Raw genomic sequence first — 14,708 nt, forward strand, 5'->3', positions numbered from 1 at the left:
CATTATTTTTTATCTCATTACAATGAAACACTTCCATGTTTTGGTACCTCTTTTGTTAGTAAACAATAGTGTCTTATAAAATGTGTCAGTCAGGATGTTCTAGCCAAATTGGCCATGTTCTAAAAGTGAGGCAAATTCTCTTTAAAGATAGTACTTACTGAAACAAGTCCAGCTCCTTTGAGAACACTTGATGAGAGGTTCATTCATGCAATTTACAGACTGGTGTGAATCATGGCACTGGTGTGTATACAGACCTGGGTTATATATTTACTCTTTCCAAGGTGAAGTTGATTAGCCAGTCCCCAAAAAGTTAACCTCCTTTTGATGCAGGGCTTGTAGCACTGAGGTGTGCTCCTGTAGCATCTCACTAGGACTGTCAGTATTTAGGATATTCTCATTCTTGGCTTTCCTTCATCTTGGGGCAACTGAGTGGGAGCTTCTCAGTGGGTTTTGTCTCCTGCTGTACTTCAACATGCACTCATTTTACAGCCTCACAAAACCCTTGTTTTGGTGACAACTCAGACTGGTGACAGGGTTAGAAGCTCTGGAAAACAACACTAGAGAATCTGAATAGTTTCTTAACTGTACAATTGATTCAGCTGTAAGCTCCAGACATGTCATTCAAGGTGTAACTCTGTTTTCTGTTTCTCTGTGGACCAGTCAAGACATGACAGTGTGTTTGAGCCCTCCAAACAGGATTGATGGAAGTGACAGAGTGCCCACAGGAGAGCCTTGACCTCCTGCCGTGGGTGCAAGAGGTCAGCTGGACACCAACATACAATTTATCTACAGTGCAGTCACCCACCTGTGAGGAGGACACCTTAGTCTATTTTAAGAGTGAGCTCAGTGGAATCACTGAGTTTAGGACAAGATTAATCTCTTCTGTCTTCCAGACCCTCATACCTGGGTGGGTGACACACCTTAAAACTCTTCAGCTGTATTTTTCCTGTATTGGAGAAAAGGGGATGAGACAACCACCTTAGATTGTATTAATCTACTTGAAGGCAATTAAAGGTGAGAAGAATCTACTCAATCTCCTTTTGTTTTACTTTCATCTGAAAAATGTGGACAGTAATTCCTCCTTTTGCCATCATTAACTGCCTACACAATTCATGTTCTAAATCCCTCCAGTCAGTGGCTTATTCTTGCCCCTTTCTTCAGGTAGATGACCCAGCAGAGTGGTGGCCTACGCTGACTGTATCTGGACATTCAGGGGTTAACCACAGCTGGTAAAGGAGAGATGCTGACACCATTTGTTAAAATATAGGAATTTGAATCTCATCAAAATACCACGCCAGTAAAAAATAAAAATCACACGCCTTCTAAAAAAAATTAAACCCTTTTTATTTGTATATTTATTTTTATATATAAAAGAAATACAAAAAACAACCCCACAAACAATGCTGATTATGGTAATTCAGTTTTGTCAGCCCCCTCTGCTTGGGCTGCTGCCTCAGATCCACCGGGAGTGAGCAAAGTCCTCCGGTTGTAATGTCCTTTTATGATTCCAGAGTTATTGTTCTCATTAAGAATTTGTTTCTGTTTTTGCCTGTTAAGAGACTGTACAAGTCCTAATACAACAGCTGCTAATGAATACTGTCCAGTCAGTTTTCTTGGTTGTAAGATCAGAGGATTTGGTTGAACTCTTCCTAGAAGAAAATATGTTTTGATTTTTCCTTCCTGTTCACTGATACCTTTGACATAAATTTCTCCTCGGTAGTCGAAGGCAAATCCCCGGTCCTTCAGGATCAGATACGTTTCTTCAGGCACTTGGATTCTGTCACTAACACCTGTGCTGTCCATTCGACTTGCTAAATTCACTGTTTTGCCCCAGATATCGTACTGGGGTTTCTTAGCACCGATAACTCCTGCTACGACAGAGCCATGGCTAATCCCTAATTAAAAAAAAATAAAAATAATAGAAAATTAAAAAGAAAAAGAAAAAAAAAAAGAGGACAAACATTAATACAATACTGACTAAAACTCATATTTGCACTTAAGAACCAGATGAAGCCTGGTTCGGATACACTTATCTCCAGACTTAAAAAGGAGGTGCATATATAAAGAAATTAAACAAACAAACAAAAAATCTGGAAAAGCTAGAAAACTTGAAAAAGGATACCAGCAGGGTTATTTTATGGGACTCCCATGTCAGTGAAATGACAATACTTCTATTTCATTTGTATTCTGCACATTATTGCCAAAGCTGCTGAAAACTTATTATCAGATAGTAGGAAAGATTTCTGGAACTACACTTGTTGAGGCAGACCTTGTTAGTGCAGTCAAGAAATTGCATTCTTATGTTCTATGAAGTGAAAATATTAAAGCATTCTGTGAAGTTATTGAAAGACTGCATTTTGTAAAATTGTTGCCTAAAAAGACAAGCAATAGCTTTTTTTCTTTTTACTATAACAGTGATTTAGGAATAATTTTAGTAGAGTGTAAGATATCTTTTGGAAAATGATGATAGTTTTTTAGGATTTTTTCTTTTTAAAAAGATTTTTATTTTTAAAATAATGATAGAAATATTATCAAATACTCTTGCATTCATGCTCTATGAAATCTTTGTGTGTGATCCACACTTACTAAGCCTGTTCCTTGAGAAATCTTGGGAACCGTGTGTTTTGCCTTCAAAACTCTTGGGAAGTGCAGCTCAGATAGTGATGCTGTGACCCTCCATACTGAGACTGATGAATATATTTCAGTTTTTCTATGACAGAGCTATCTATAAAAGACATGTCCCTTCCAGATGTTTTTTGGTTTGTTTTTTATGTTTGTTTTGGGCAGTGATGGTCAGCAGTCCAGTCAGCAGGAGAAGCCATCAAATTTACTCCTGCTCTGTGCCATGTATTCTGGCCATTTTTTTATGTCCCATCCCACTAACCATGCAGAATATTCCATCCAGATCAATAGCTTACCCATCACAACAATTCAGAGCTGCTGCCACTGGTCAGGTTAGAGATAGAATTCAACTTTTGTGAAAAACAGAAATACTGCTCCCAGAGTTTAGGAGAAACTACTTTTGTCCCTTACTGAAGAAGAATATTATATGGGGAGATTAATTAGAGACTGTGTGAGTGTCAGTGTTGGATCTAGGGTTGTCCTGTTCACTTTCTGTGTTATATCCATGGCTACTTAGTACCAGACTTACTAAAGGCAGTAAATTAATTATGTTTCTGCATTCACAATTCACTGAAACTTTGAACTCCTACAATCCCCAAATCAGGGCCTATATTCTGCAAATGGAGTATTTCATATTTCTGACTTTTAAATTGACTTTGTTGAAGTCAATTTGAGAACAGAGGATTCAGTATTTGGACTCTCCTAATCTGAGCATGTCCTTGCCATGTTCCTGGAGTGCCCTCAGTGGAGTTGAATCCTTGCAGACAAACCCCCATTTTAACTCTCGTGTTTGAACCACGCTTACCAATCCGGAGCTCAAAGTTGTTGAAGGAATGCTTGTTGATCTCCTGGATGCTTTCATTCAGAGCTATGGAGAAGTCAGCCAGGGCACACAAATGTCCCCATTTGTCTTCACATTGCTGAGGAAAATATTACACACCAATATGTTAATAAAGTTTTGCATTTGCCCAGCTGCCACCCATTCCTACAAGTACCAAGTTTTGGAATCTAGCCTCAACAGAGGGCAGAGAGGTACACTGCTATAATGATAATGCTTCCCATTGTGTTCTACTTGTATAACTGGATAGAGAGCATCTTAAATTGCCAGAGAAAGTAACTTTCTGTCAACAATCTGACAGGCAATCATGGAAATTAACAAAGCATGTGAAGAATGTCTATGGCTGAGAAAGTATAGAGAGGATTGAGATTGCTCAGATTCAAGGGTCAAAATCTAGTGAGAACAAGGGATGACCCACATAAGCAAGAATTAGAGTGAAAGAAGTGAGGAATGTGTAATTGTCCTTTGCTGAAACTGTCACCAGGAAAAGCATCAATTCAAGTGCTCTCAGAGATGTAATGATGACAGGAACAACAGGGCAAGCCAGGCAATCTGGGTTGGTTAAGGAAGAGAGAAAAGGCTCTTCTGTAGCTCATTAACTGCCTTTGCCTAGGGCAGGCAAGTCACTCCCTGCTCCTTCCATTCCTACAAAGCAGTTGATATACAGATGGGGACCAGCAATAGGTTTCAGTTTTCCCAGAACACCAACAGAACAGATGAAGGGGCAGGGACTCTCAAGGGAGGCAGCATAGTAAAGAACACCTGTGGGTTTGCCCCAATGATTGTATGATGTCTTCTCATCTGTTCTGAAGCAAGGTAATTATTTCTTCAAATTTCCAGTTTTTAGTATAAAGGATTGTAAGTCTCTCCCTGGGTCATGCAGTCGAGCCCTTTGCAGTTTTCATCATGCTATGTGTTTTATACTGAGCATGAGCATCTCCTTGGCATCATCCTGTTCTCTTCACACCATGGCTGGTCCTTATCCTCACTCTGTTCACAGCATGCCAGCCTCCCTCAGCAGCCTGCACCTCTTAGGTGCTGACAAGGTGACAGACATGTACGTATGACAAGTATATTTAAAACATCCATTAAAATTCCATTAAGCTATTATAGTTCAAGAAAAGAGATGAGTTAATCATTCTTGGAAAGGCAGTGGAAGCTTTTCTTCCTTTGAATTTTTACCCCCATCAAGAGTCAAAGGAAGTGATTAGGAGATGTGTAGCTATAACCAACTATCTCCCTGGTGCTCTATCCTTCTTTGCTTGTGACTATACAGAAGCATTTTGACAATCAAAAATCCCATGCTTATCTAGTTTTATGGATTTCTAACTGTCAGCATCACTAGTTACTCTGTAGGTGGGAGATGCTCAGCTAGTTACACTCCATGTGTTTTATAATGTATTCTTAACAAACAGTGGAATTTTTCTGGTTTATAAAGCTCACGATAATCTGCTTTTCAGAAGTTGTCATCAATGTGGGCAAATCTGATTCCCACCCCTTTTGTGCTGCTCTTCCTGGGGACAGGCACCAGTTGCCAAAAAAAACAGATTTCAGCAACAGATGACTTCTTGTTGGAAGTATTTTAAAGTCTTATTTAATTTGTTTCCAGGCAAATTCTTGGGTGGAATTATGAATGGATTTCTCTCATGGGACTTATGTGAGGTTTATGGCTGTGACTGTGTGTCTGTCCTCTGTGACTGTTTATCCCCTCAGCTTGGTTTGCTTGTTCTTCAGTTGAACCAATGATCTGCTTTCTGCTTTCTTTTTGATGTGTAGTTATCATACTGTCTGTAGAAATGCTGTACCAAAAAAGAGTATAAATGCAGCATTACACTTGCTTAAGTATGCTTTCAGTTAATAGATCCACTCTCATCATCAATTATTGGAGGTTGTCAGTCATGTTCCTGAGTTACTGAGGTGGCTTTAGAGTATGTCTGAAGATATAGATGTAGATATAGACTGATCTAGATTCACATTGGTGTGACTGAAAGGAATTTTTTTTCCTTCTATAAACCTAAATTTGAGGAAAGAATCCATATGGTTCTTGTTCCAAGCACAAGATGGCATTTCAATTCATCAAGAAGTGCAACTGCTGTCTGCCAGAAGCCCCAAATGTCTATTTTATTTTAGCAAAACAAGTTTTATGAACAACATAAAGATAACACTTATATTTTTGAATATGAATGGTCAGAATAATCAAAAGCTTAGCTAGTTTAAAGAAAACTCTCCTCTTACCTGTTTTTCAGGTGACAATCCTGACACGGCCATGTACGTGCTGCCAATTGTTTTAATTTTTTCAATATCTTGAAATCTCTCTTCACCTAGTAACTAATACATATGTAAAAAGAAAAATACTGTTACTTCTGTAATTCCTAACACAAAATGCTTCTAAAGATGTGAGAATGTATCTTTATGCCTGTGGTATCTTCTAGTCAGTCATGGCACACAATTTATTCTGGGCTCTGGGGAACACAGATCTGGAACTCTGGAGCATCATCTGCTCACTGAGTACATGCAAGACAAATTGTGCTATTTGGTAAATTCCACAATGGATAATATAAGAAATGCATCCAAATCCTGCATTTCCTGAAGTATGATCACTGAATATTAATGAAGACAAAATCACTGTGTATGTATGTGTGAATAGAAGACCTGATCACTTTAAATTGTTTCTAAAACTCTACTGGAGGAACTCAGTTTGCAAATTAAGTGCTTCTACAGCAACAATTAAGGTGATGAGACCAGTATTCAAGACTGGTCTGGCTGGGACTCTGAGCAAACTGTTCCAGTGGGAAATGCTCCTGACCATGGCAGGGGGGTTGGAATGAGATGATCTTCCAACCCAAACCGTTCTAAAATTCTATGAACTTACACTGTCAATGGATGGAGGTAGATGCCTCCACAGAAATCTTGTAAGAGACCAAGTCCTCTTATATCCCCTATTTCCCTCTACTTAGTGTGGGACTGGACACCAGCATGTCCATTGGATCATTGAGTCTATATGTTTGTTATGTATTTCCTCTTCTAACAAAAGTTCCAAGAACCAATGGAAAATGATAAATCCCTGTATCTATTTGGAATTTGCTATAGCTATGGGTGTTAAGTAGGTATGAAAAACTTGTGAGATTGAGAATCTGGAAGAGGAAGAATAAATTTAGTCGAGTGACTAAAGCACTGAATTAAGTGGGAGTGAAATTTTGGTCCCTATTCCAAGTCCATATTTATGGTTCAACTTAAGACTTTCCATGAAATTGAAACCAGAGAGTTACATTCCTTGAAAGACCTTAGCAGAGTTCAGGATGTGCATTCTGTCAGTGACAACAGAGTGTGGGATATGGGCAGTAGTCACCTCATCACAGGACAATGTTTTCTGTTGCTGTTAATGCCAAATACCCTGTGAAACATTGTGATAAGCTGTATGGTATCTAATAAATTTAGAGATCAATACGGTTACAAAATTATGGGAGAAAAAAAGCACTTCACTAAGAAAAGAAATTTCAAGTTTTCAATTCTAAAGGCTCAGTTTAGTTGGGGTTTAAATGGAAAAAAGTCTTTTTGTGGTCAGGCAAAAATGTAAAAAAAATATTTTCCCCTTTCTTTTTCTACCCTGTGGTGCATTCTTTTTTCCATCTTGTGGGTTGGAATTTCCTGTCCACTGAAGGGATTATTTCATTCAAAGGGAGAAACATACCAAAGGCATAACATGAAATATCCCCTGCCACTGCAGCAGCCCCAGTGCCCGTCAGCCGGAGCGCCGGGGCCGTGGAAGCTTTGCTGTTGGTGTGCAGATATGGCACCATCTGTCTCTGATGGGAGGCTGCACAGCCCTGCACGAAGGGAATACAGAGCCATATGGCTACTGGCTCCTGTCCAAGCCAGGAAAGTCCAAAGATTTGACCTGCTTCTCATTTTTCTTCAAACGGCCAGAACAGCCCATTGTGTACCTTTCCCTCTTGCAAGGGCAGCTCTTCCAACTGCTCTCTTAAAGAAAAAAGATTGTTTCTTGTAGCTCTGCCTCTGTGAGCAGTCTGAGAGCACCATGTGTGTGGGCAAGGGGAGAAAATGGTCTTGCTTCAAAACAGCCCATATTTTCATTTCCAGATGGTTGCTGGAAGCAACAGCAAACAGCACACTAATTTAAAATTTATAATAAATATCTAAAATTACTCTTTTTAGGAAAGAAAAAAAGCCAAAACCATTGGCTGTGATGCAATTTAGAAAAAGTGCTCCCAAGTTATGGGTATTTTCCTCATTCATTATTCCTTCCAAACCTCCTGTTTGCTTCTTTTTTTCCCCTACTTTATATGGACTGTTCAATAGCTTCTTTCCTTCTTCAGCTAATGTCTATTTAATAATTACTTTCTTCACGGTATGATAGGATGATGGATTTTGATACTGGGGAAAAATATTCCTACTCAGTCCTAAATCAGCTGCCATTTGTTAAAACATTTTAAATAGGCTGCAAATTTAACATGATAGCCCAGGGACACATTTTCAAACACTAGAATGTGGTTTGTAGCTAAAAAGAAACTAATGGCTTGATGCTGCAATTCATGTACAGCCAAGGTTGTGTGGAGGTCAGATCCTGGGATCATATTTACAAAACTGTACAAAAAAGAATATTGCAAGACATGGCAGACAACTGTAAAGTAATCAAAGACTCTGCAACAGGATCCAGTGTTGAAACCTCTGCTTGTGGCAACAGAACAGATCAATATCTGTTGGGATATACACTATGTAAATCACTGCAGGATAAATAAAATGAAAAAAAAATAAATAAAAGCATCTGTGAAGAAGAAAGCTCTTCTGAAAACACAAATCCCAATTGTAACATTAACATACAAAAATGACAGATTAAAAAGCCTAGAAAGAATATTACATTTAAAAAAAATTCCTTCAAGACTCATAATATCTGCAGAAATGTTATAATGTTAATTTTTTGGTCTAACATCTCTAAGAAAGGGAGTTTTGCCCTGTATGTGTCTTAGAATTACAGTCATATAAAAAGCAAGTAATTGTAAAAGTAGGTTTCCAATGTTCATATATGTTTCTTTTTGCCAGTCCAGAAACAAGCACCTCCTGTTCAGCCTCAGCTGGCAGGAAGACTGGACAATTTGGAAGTCAAAACATTTATGAACCATGAGGGAAAAAGAACAACTGAGTGAAGGCTGTAATTTGACAATAGTCAACCCCCTATTCTTCCAAACTGACTTTTGGACCACATTCTCCCACTCCCTAAGAAAGACCCAGTCACAATCTGACTCCTCTGTGGGCACCTACCCCATGCAGGTGTCAGTGACAGGTTCTGTTCTAACACTGGCTATTTATTTAGTATACTTTTATAACTGGCTTTGTCTCTCTAACATAGATTTATTAAGTGGAAAACAAAGTAACAGATCCAGACTGTAACCTTGCTGTGTTGCATTAACAAGGAAAACCCCCTAAAAGCAGAAATAACCCAGATTTCCTTCTTGTGTACCTATCACATTTTCCAAACCAGGTCAATTTGTATTTTTACCACAGCTTCCATTCGGAAGCATAATTTTGGCCCTGTAGACAGATCATCTCTAATATTATTATCTCTGTAAGGAAAAGAGACAATTCACAGTGTAGAATCTGATCTGAGCTTAGGAACTCAATTCAGTTGTCTAAACATACATGTCCAGTGTGATCTGGAGTACTCTTGCCTAGGAAACCTGCGGTGGCTTGGTCCATGCATGAGTTTTCTGACAAAGCACTATGAGAGCTGACAATCCCATGGGGGTGTCCCAGACCACCTAGGATGTATCAAATGGCATCAGGTGCCTACATCTTACACTCCTGTGCTAAGATTTCTACACTGGGGTATCTCTCCACAGGTGTTCACTTGATGCTGAGAAGCAGAGTTTCCCTGTGGATAACAGAGCTGTTCTGCTCTCGAGCTGCACATCTGCATTTTCCTCCCGGGGTTCTATTGGAACAGCAGGCAATCTTGTCAAGGAACACAGGGGAAAAAAAGAAGGAATAGTGACATTGTATAGTGTCAGTCAGTAGTTAGACGGAAACATTACACCTGGAATGATTTCTGGTTCCTTTTCCATGGATAAGGTTACTCCCTTCAGTTGTTCTGTCTGGCATATCACCTTTCAGGTTGCTTAGAGTAAACTAATGACACGACCATGCTGCAGATAGGTTAGCAGTCATCAGGGGATCCCATAATTTCATTTGCCACCTATACCCAGAACATACCTATTCTTCAACTAAACATGTCTGGGACATAATACAGTCTCTAATTAGGTATTTTATTAATTACAGAGAAGGTGTTAGGGCCTTGAGAGTAATATTGTGTTAGGGTTTTGATTAATACCTTGTCTTCAGTAATTGCCACGGCAGCAAAGGAATTTTGTTGTGAAGATTACATGAATGTGCATGACAAAATATCTTAATGCAAAGACTATTGCTATGAATTAATTTGAGTGGTAATCATTTTAATCAGATCTGGAAATAAAACCAAAACTATTAATCAAGAAACATGCTGATAGCTGTGCTATATCTTGGAGGAAAGGAGCAGGCATTTATACCCATGGGGAATGCAGAGCAGGAACTTAGCAGGTGACAAGAGTTCTTCTCATGAGGGAAAGATTTTGTTCTCTGTTAAAATGCACAGGGAAGCATTCCCTGTGAATTATTCTATTTACAAAATGTAGTTTTAGTATCTCACCAATTTAATGTATAGACTTAATTTCAGTGTCAGTAATCTTAGCCTTGTTACAATCTTTATGAGCAACCACTCATTCCCCACACAGGTGCCTAGGATGGAAGTCACAGACCAATGATACCATATTTTTTACTTCCCTTTTCTATCTGGACCATTGCAGTCTGGTGCATAGGTCCAATCTAGTTGATAAGTAGAAGTTGTTCCAATTCTATTTTTACCTCAGGGAGCTCAGGAGGGCTACACACTCCTGAAAACTGCCTGCAGCATAGAGGTTAAAATTCTCTCTGCTAGGTAATTTTGGCAGTGCTTTTTCATCCTTCCTGGTTTTGAAATTTTTTAAAGCTCTTTGTTGGCCCATGCTTTGTCTCCTTTCTTCATTTCTCTTGGGCTCATTTCAGGACATGATAAAACCTGTCTAAGCTTCCTTACAAATTGCTTTGCAGAGTGTGCAAATTTCTCCTGACTTCCTCTTCATTTACCAGGTTTTCTTTGCTTCCACTTAACAATAGCTACATTGGGGATATATCTCCTTTTTTTTATCTTGTCCCCCCCCTCAGCTCGTTTTCTGAAATTAATTGGACAGAATACTTAAATAAATTCTTTTTCCTTTCTGAGCATTTTCCATTAAAAAAAAACAAAACAAAAAACTCTTCACCTCTGAATTTGTCAGTGAAACAAGCAGCTGAACCTCATTTATGTCTCTATAAAACTCCTAACCAGAAAAGTCTCCTCAGTTAGTATATCACCACCACCTTTCATTCTCTACCTAATATTTGCTTCTGAGCTGTGTGCTTTGCATTTAACTGGACACTGTTTTACCCTTTAATGTTCATTGAGTTCATTCAACCAACACCTTTAAAGCAACACCTTTACCTGTTTGTATTTAGACCACTGTTTTCCAGAACAGTTGCAGATATGTTCATACTTCTTTCTTCTACAAAACTGTTTCCTACTTTTAGATACTCTGGTTCAGATTTGTGATTTTATAGATGTTTATACTTGAATATTGCTTTCCATCTCTATCACATTAGATCATTCAGACCAATGTTTGGCAGGAAGAAGGACAAAAAAGCAAACCAGACAATTGTAATACAAGAAAAAAAATAAATCAGAGAACTATTGGAAACAAAATAATTACCAAATTTGATAATTTAGGATGACATATTTGCCATTTGGAAACTCATAGTTTAAATACTATCAGGTTTTAATACTGCTGGTATTACCTCATCAAAGTCTGCAATGATTTCATTCAGTAAGCGCAGACATTCTACTCCTTGGTTATTCATTTCAGTCTGGGAATAAAAGTCAGCAAATCCAGGAATAGAAGCAAACATCACACCAACAGCATCATAGGACTGAGAGTATAATTCCTAAAAAAACAGTGAGGAAAAATGAAGTGGTAACATAGGGAAAAAATATAATTGGCAGCAATTAAAATAGTTTTCTTTATTTTTCCATGCACAATACCTTAACATTTGATGTTGGCATTAGTATATTAAGGCTTATCCAGGTCCAACAGGAGGAGGCTGATAGCTCTTAAGGTTTTTACTGAAGATTATATACAGGGTTTTACCTTTCTTTGAATGCCTGTTTATTCGCTTCTCAGGTCAAGGAGATACACCAGCAAAAGTGAAATAGAAATTTTGCTTTTGATTTCTATGGGGAATATCTTGGAGACATGAAAGATTCATTGCCAAGTACAAATACCACATATCACATTTTCTGGTGAATAATTTGTACTTCACACTACTGCAGCTCTTTATAAGTTTGTTTATTCACAAGTTTTCAGAAAACCCTTACTCTCCAGTGAACTCTGGTTCCCCTAAGGTGGCTGTGGAGCTCTTTGGTTGCCTGGCTCTGGGAGATGTTCCTGCTCTTAGGATTTGAAAGGAGGGAGAAACAGAAGTGGGAGTGATAATGGAGTTACTGTGGAGGACAGAAAGAAGCTTATGAGGGATCAGTCAGACAAGGCTACTAGGATAAAGTATGCCCTGGAATAAGCTCCCACTTGCATTATTCATATAATTCACTCTCGTGTTGAATTACAGGTTTATTTATGGAGGGGCTGGTGCCATTACACATGTGAAAATGTAGACAGTTCTTGTCTCATTGAAATATAATTTTTAGGAAAAAAAAATAATTTAAACTTTAAGAATTCCAAGGAGTGCCATCACAACTCCTGGAACGCTTTTCTTTTGGCTAATATACCACCATCATATGTATTCTCCTTTGATTTCTTTTTCCTGGCTTCAACTTCTGTAGTTTGGTGGACACTTCCATATCTGTTTATGAGCCTTTCTTGTGTCATTATGACCTGAAATACTTTTTTCTCAAAGTGGCTTTTCTCTTGTTAGTGGTTTTAAGAAATTTAATGCTTTGGTTTCACAATGAAAACATTTATTGCTGGTTGTGAGACACTTGACACGAACAATTCAGGCCCTTCTTTCTTCATCCTGCTTCTTCCTAGAAAAGCATCCTGAACCTCTGCTCTGCTCTTTGCTATGCTGATAATGTTTCTGCTTATCCAGGCTCTTTTACAATGTGTCTTAGAATATAAGTGGGGAAATTTTAGTTCCCAAAGTCACTTCAAAGCTCTGACTGAGAAAACATGATTGATTCCCTTCCTGCCCTCACCCTTTCTTTCACTGAAAAGCATCTTCAGGGTCATGGAAGCCATACTCTAAGAACACTCTTATTCCCTTTCGTGGGTATAGAAAAATTATGCACACATTAATTCATGGACACTTATGAAAGATTTGACAATGTGTACTAGAAGCACGAATAAACTTGGCCATACTCTTGACTTGGATCATGAAGATAGAAAACAACTGCCTGAACCTTCAGTTGCTCCAGTTTTCTATTTTTGGTAAGAAGCATAAGAACAGAAGTAATACATCCATAAGAAAACGCTATAGTACACATTTGGGAATTGATTCTTTTGAGAGCAGAGAAATTAACTTAATGGCCAGACATGAACTGCAGGATTGATTGCACTGAAATCTGGTAGATCTTACTGTCTGCCAGCTCATGCATAAATCATCCCCAAGTATAGTTACTCTGGAAATTGCCTTACAAAAAGCAGGGGTGGTGGAATTTAATTCAGTGGCAAATTATTGAAGCATCAGCAGTGATCCATGGGGCATCTGCTTGCTTCTGAAGATTATTATGCATGTGACCATATGTGAATGAAAGTGTAAGATGGGAAACTCATTCCCTGAAAATCCATAGCACAGACATGCCAGAGCACACTCTTGTTTGGTATCAAGGTCTGCTGCACTTGCAATGAAACATTTTAACCTGGTTGCTTTCAATCTCACATTTTCTCATGTGCATAGCAGGGCTTCTGTGGCACTTTCATACCTTCAGAGTGTAAAATTTCTCAAGAGTGATTTCTAAAGTGCCTCTTCTTGTGGCTTCTCATTGTGTCATCCTTCCCTAGGTGATACTTGAAATCAGAACACAATGATTCCTCATTGTGCAGTCTAATTCGTCTGGCTACATCCATTTCCAAAATGAACAACAGAAAATTGTAGCCTTAATTCCTTTTTGCTGCACAATCAATAGATATATCAGTGGTGGCAAGATGAATCTTGCAACACTTCTTCCCATAATAAAAGATAATTCCAACATTATGTAAAAAAATACCATTTTCATCAAACAGTACCTTAATATATATAAAATATTATAATATGCATTTACTTTGCTTCGAATAAGGAGCAAGTGACTTACTGCTGCTTTCAGAAACAAATTCTGGACTTTCCTTTATCCATCTTCAAACTTCATTTTAGGAATATTCAGAGACTCCATTATCATGCTTTTCTTTGTTACTGCAAACATTTTTTAGGAACACAGCCACAAACTGTGTCTCTAAAATGGGTGTTTTGTTATTTGCCACAAACAGGCAATTCAGGGCCAATATGAAATGACAGAAATTTTCTCTTGTGTCTGAAGATATGAGAGCCTCAGGTCTGTTGCAGCTTGTTCCTTCCATAGTCACTGTCAGGTCTCTAATAATACTTCTGCAACACTGGGCTATCATAAACTTACACAGACATTCTGTTAAATTCACATATCTTTTTTATGAATTTAATAGATTTTCATAGACTTGAATATTGGATTTTCATAGACTCATAAACAGGAACTGACTTCTGAAACTCATTTAATACAGTTTGCTTTCAAAGCAGGACCAATTAGATCAAGTCTTTCACAGACCTTTTGATTTGAGGGTTGAGCCCTGCTCTGGCTTCACAGAATCACAAAACCATGGAATTGTAGAATTGCTGGGGTTGGAAGGGACTTATGGAGGTCATCCAGGCCACACTCCCTGCCCAGGCAGGGTCACTAGAGCAGGTTGCACAGGAATGCATCCAGATGGATTTGGATGTCTCCAGAGAGGGAGACCCCATGACCTCTGTGAGCAGCCTCTTCCAGGGCTCTGCCATCCCCTGTGTAAAGCAGTTCTTCCTCATGTTGAGGAATGAGCAACATTTTGTGTTTTAATTTATGGCCATTGGTCCTTGTCCTGTCCCTGGGCACCACTGAAAAGAGCCT

The 14,708-nt window shown here is 38.6% G+C and overlaps 1 protein-coding gene across 1 annotated transcript in view; it reads right to left on the bottom strand.

Moving 5' to 3' along the window:
* Window positions 1–1,323: 1,323 nt before the first annotated feature.
* Window positions 1,324–14,708, bottom strand: part of ADCY8 (adenylate cyclase 8) — a 119,338-nt gene continuing 105,953 nt past the window's right edge. The window contains exons 14-17 of the mRNA XM_015619782.2: window positions 11,381–11,527; window positions 5,696–5,788; window positions 3,428–3,542; window positions 1,324–1,895 (exon numbers count right to left, since the gene is read on the bottom strand). Coding sequence (XP_015475268.1) covers window positions 1,408–1,895; window positions 3,428–3,542; window positions 5,696–5,788; window positions 11,381–11,527 — 843 coding nt within the window. The 3' untranslated portion in view covers window positions 1,324–1,407. The remainder of the gene's footprint in view (window positions 1,896–3,427; window positions 3,543–5,695; window positions 5,789–11,380; window positions 11,528–14,708) is intronic.

Source organism: Parus major, chromosome 2 (genome assembly GCF_001522545.3).
Source record: "Parus major isolate Abel chromosome 2, Parus_major1.1, whole genome shotgun sequence".
NCBI lineage: Eukaryota > Metazoa > Chordata > Aves > Passeriformes > Paridae > Parus > Parus major.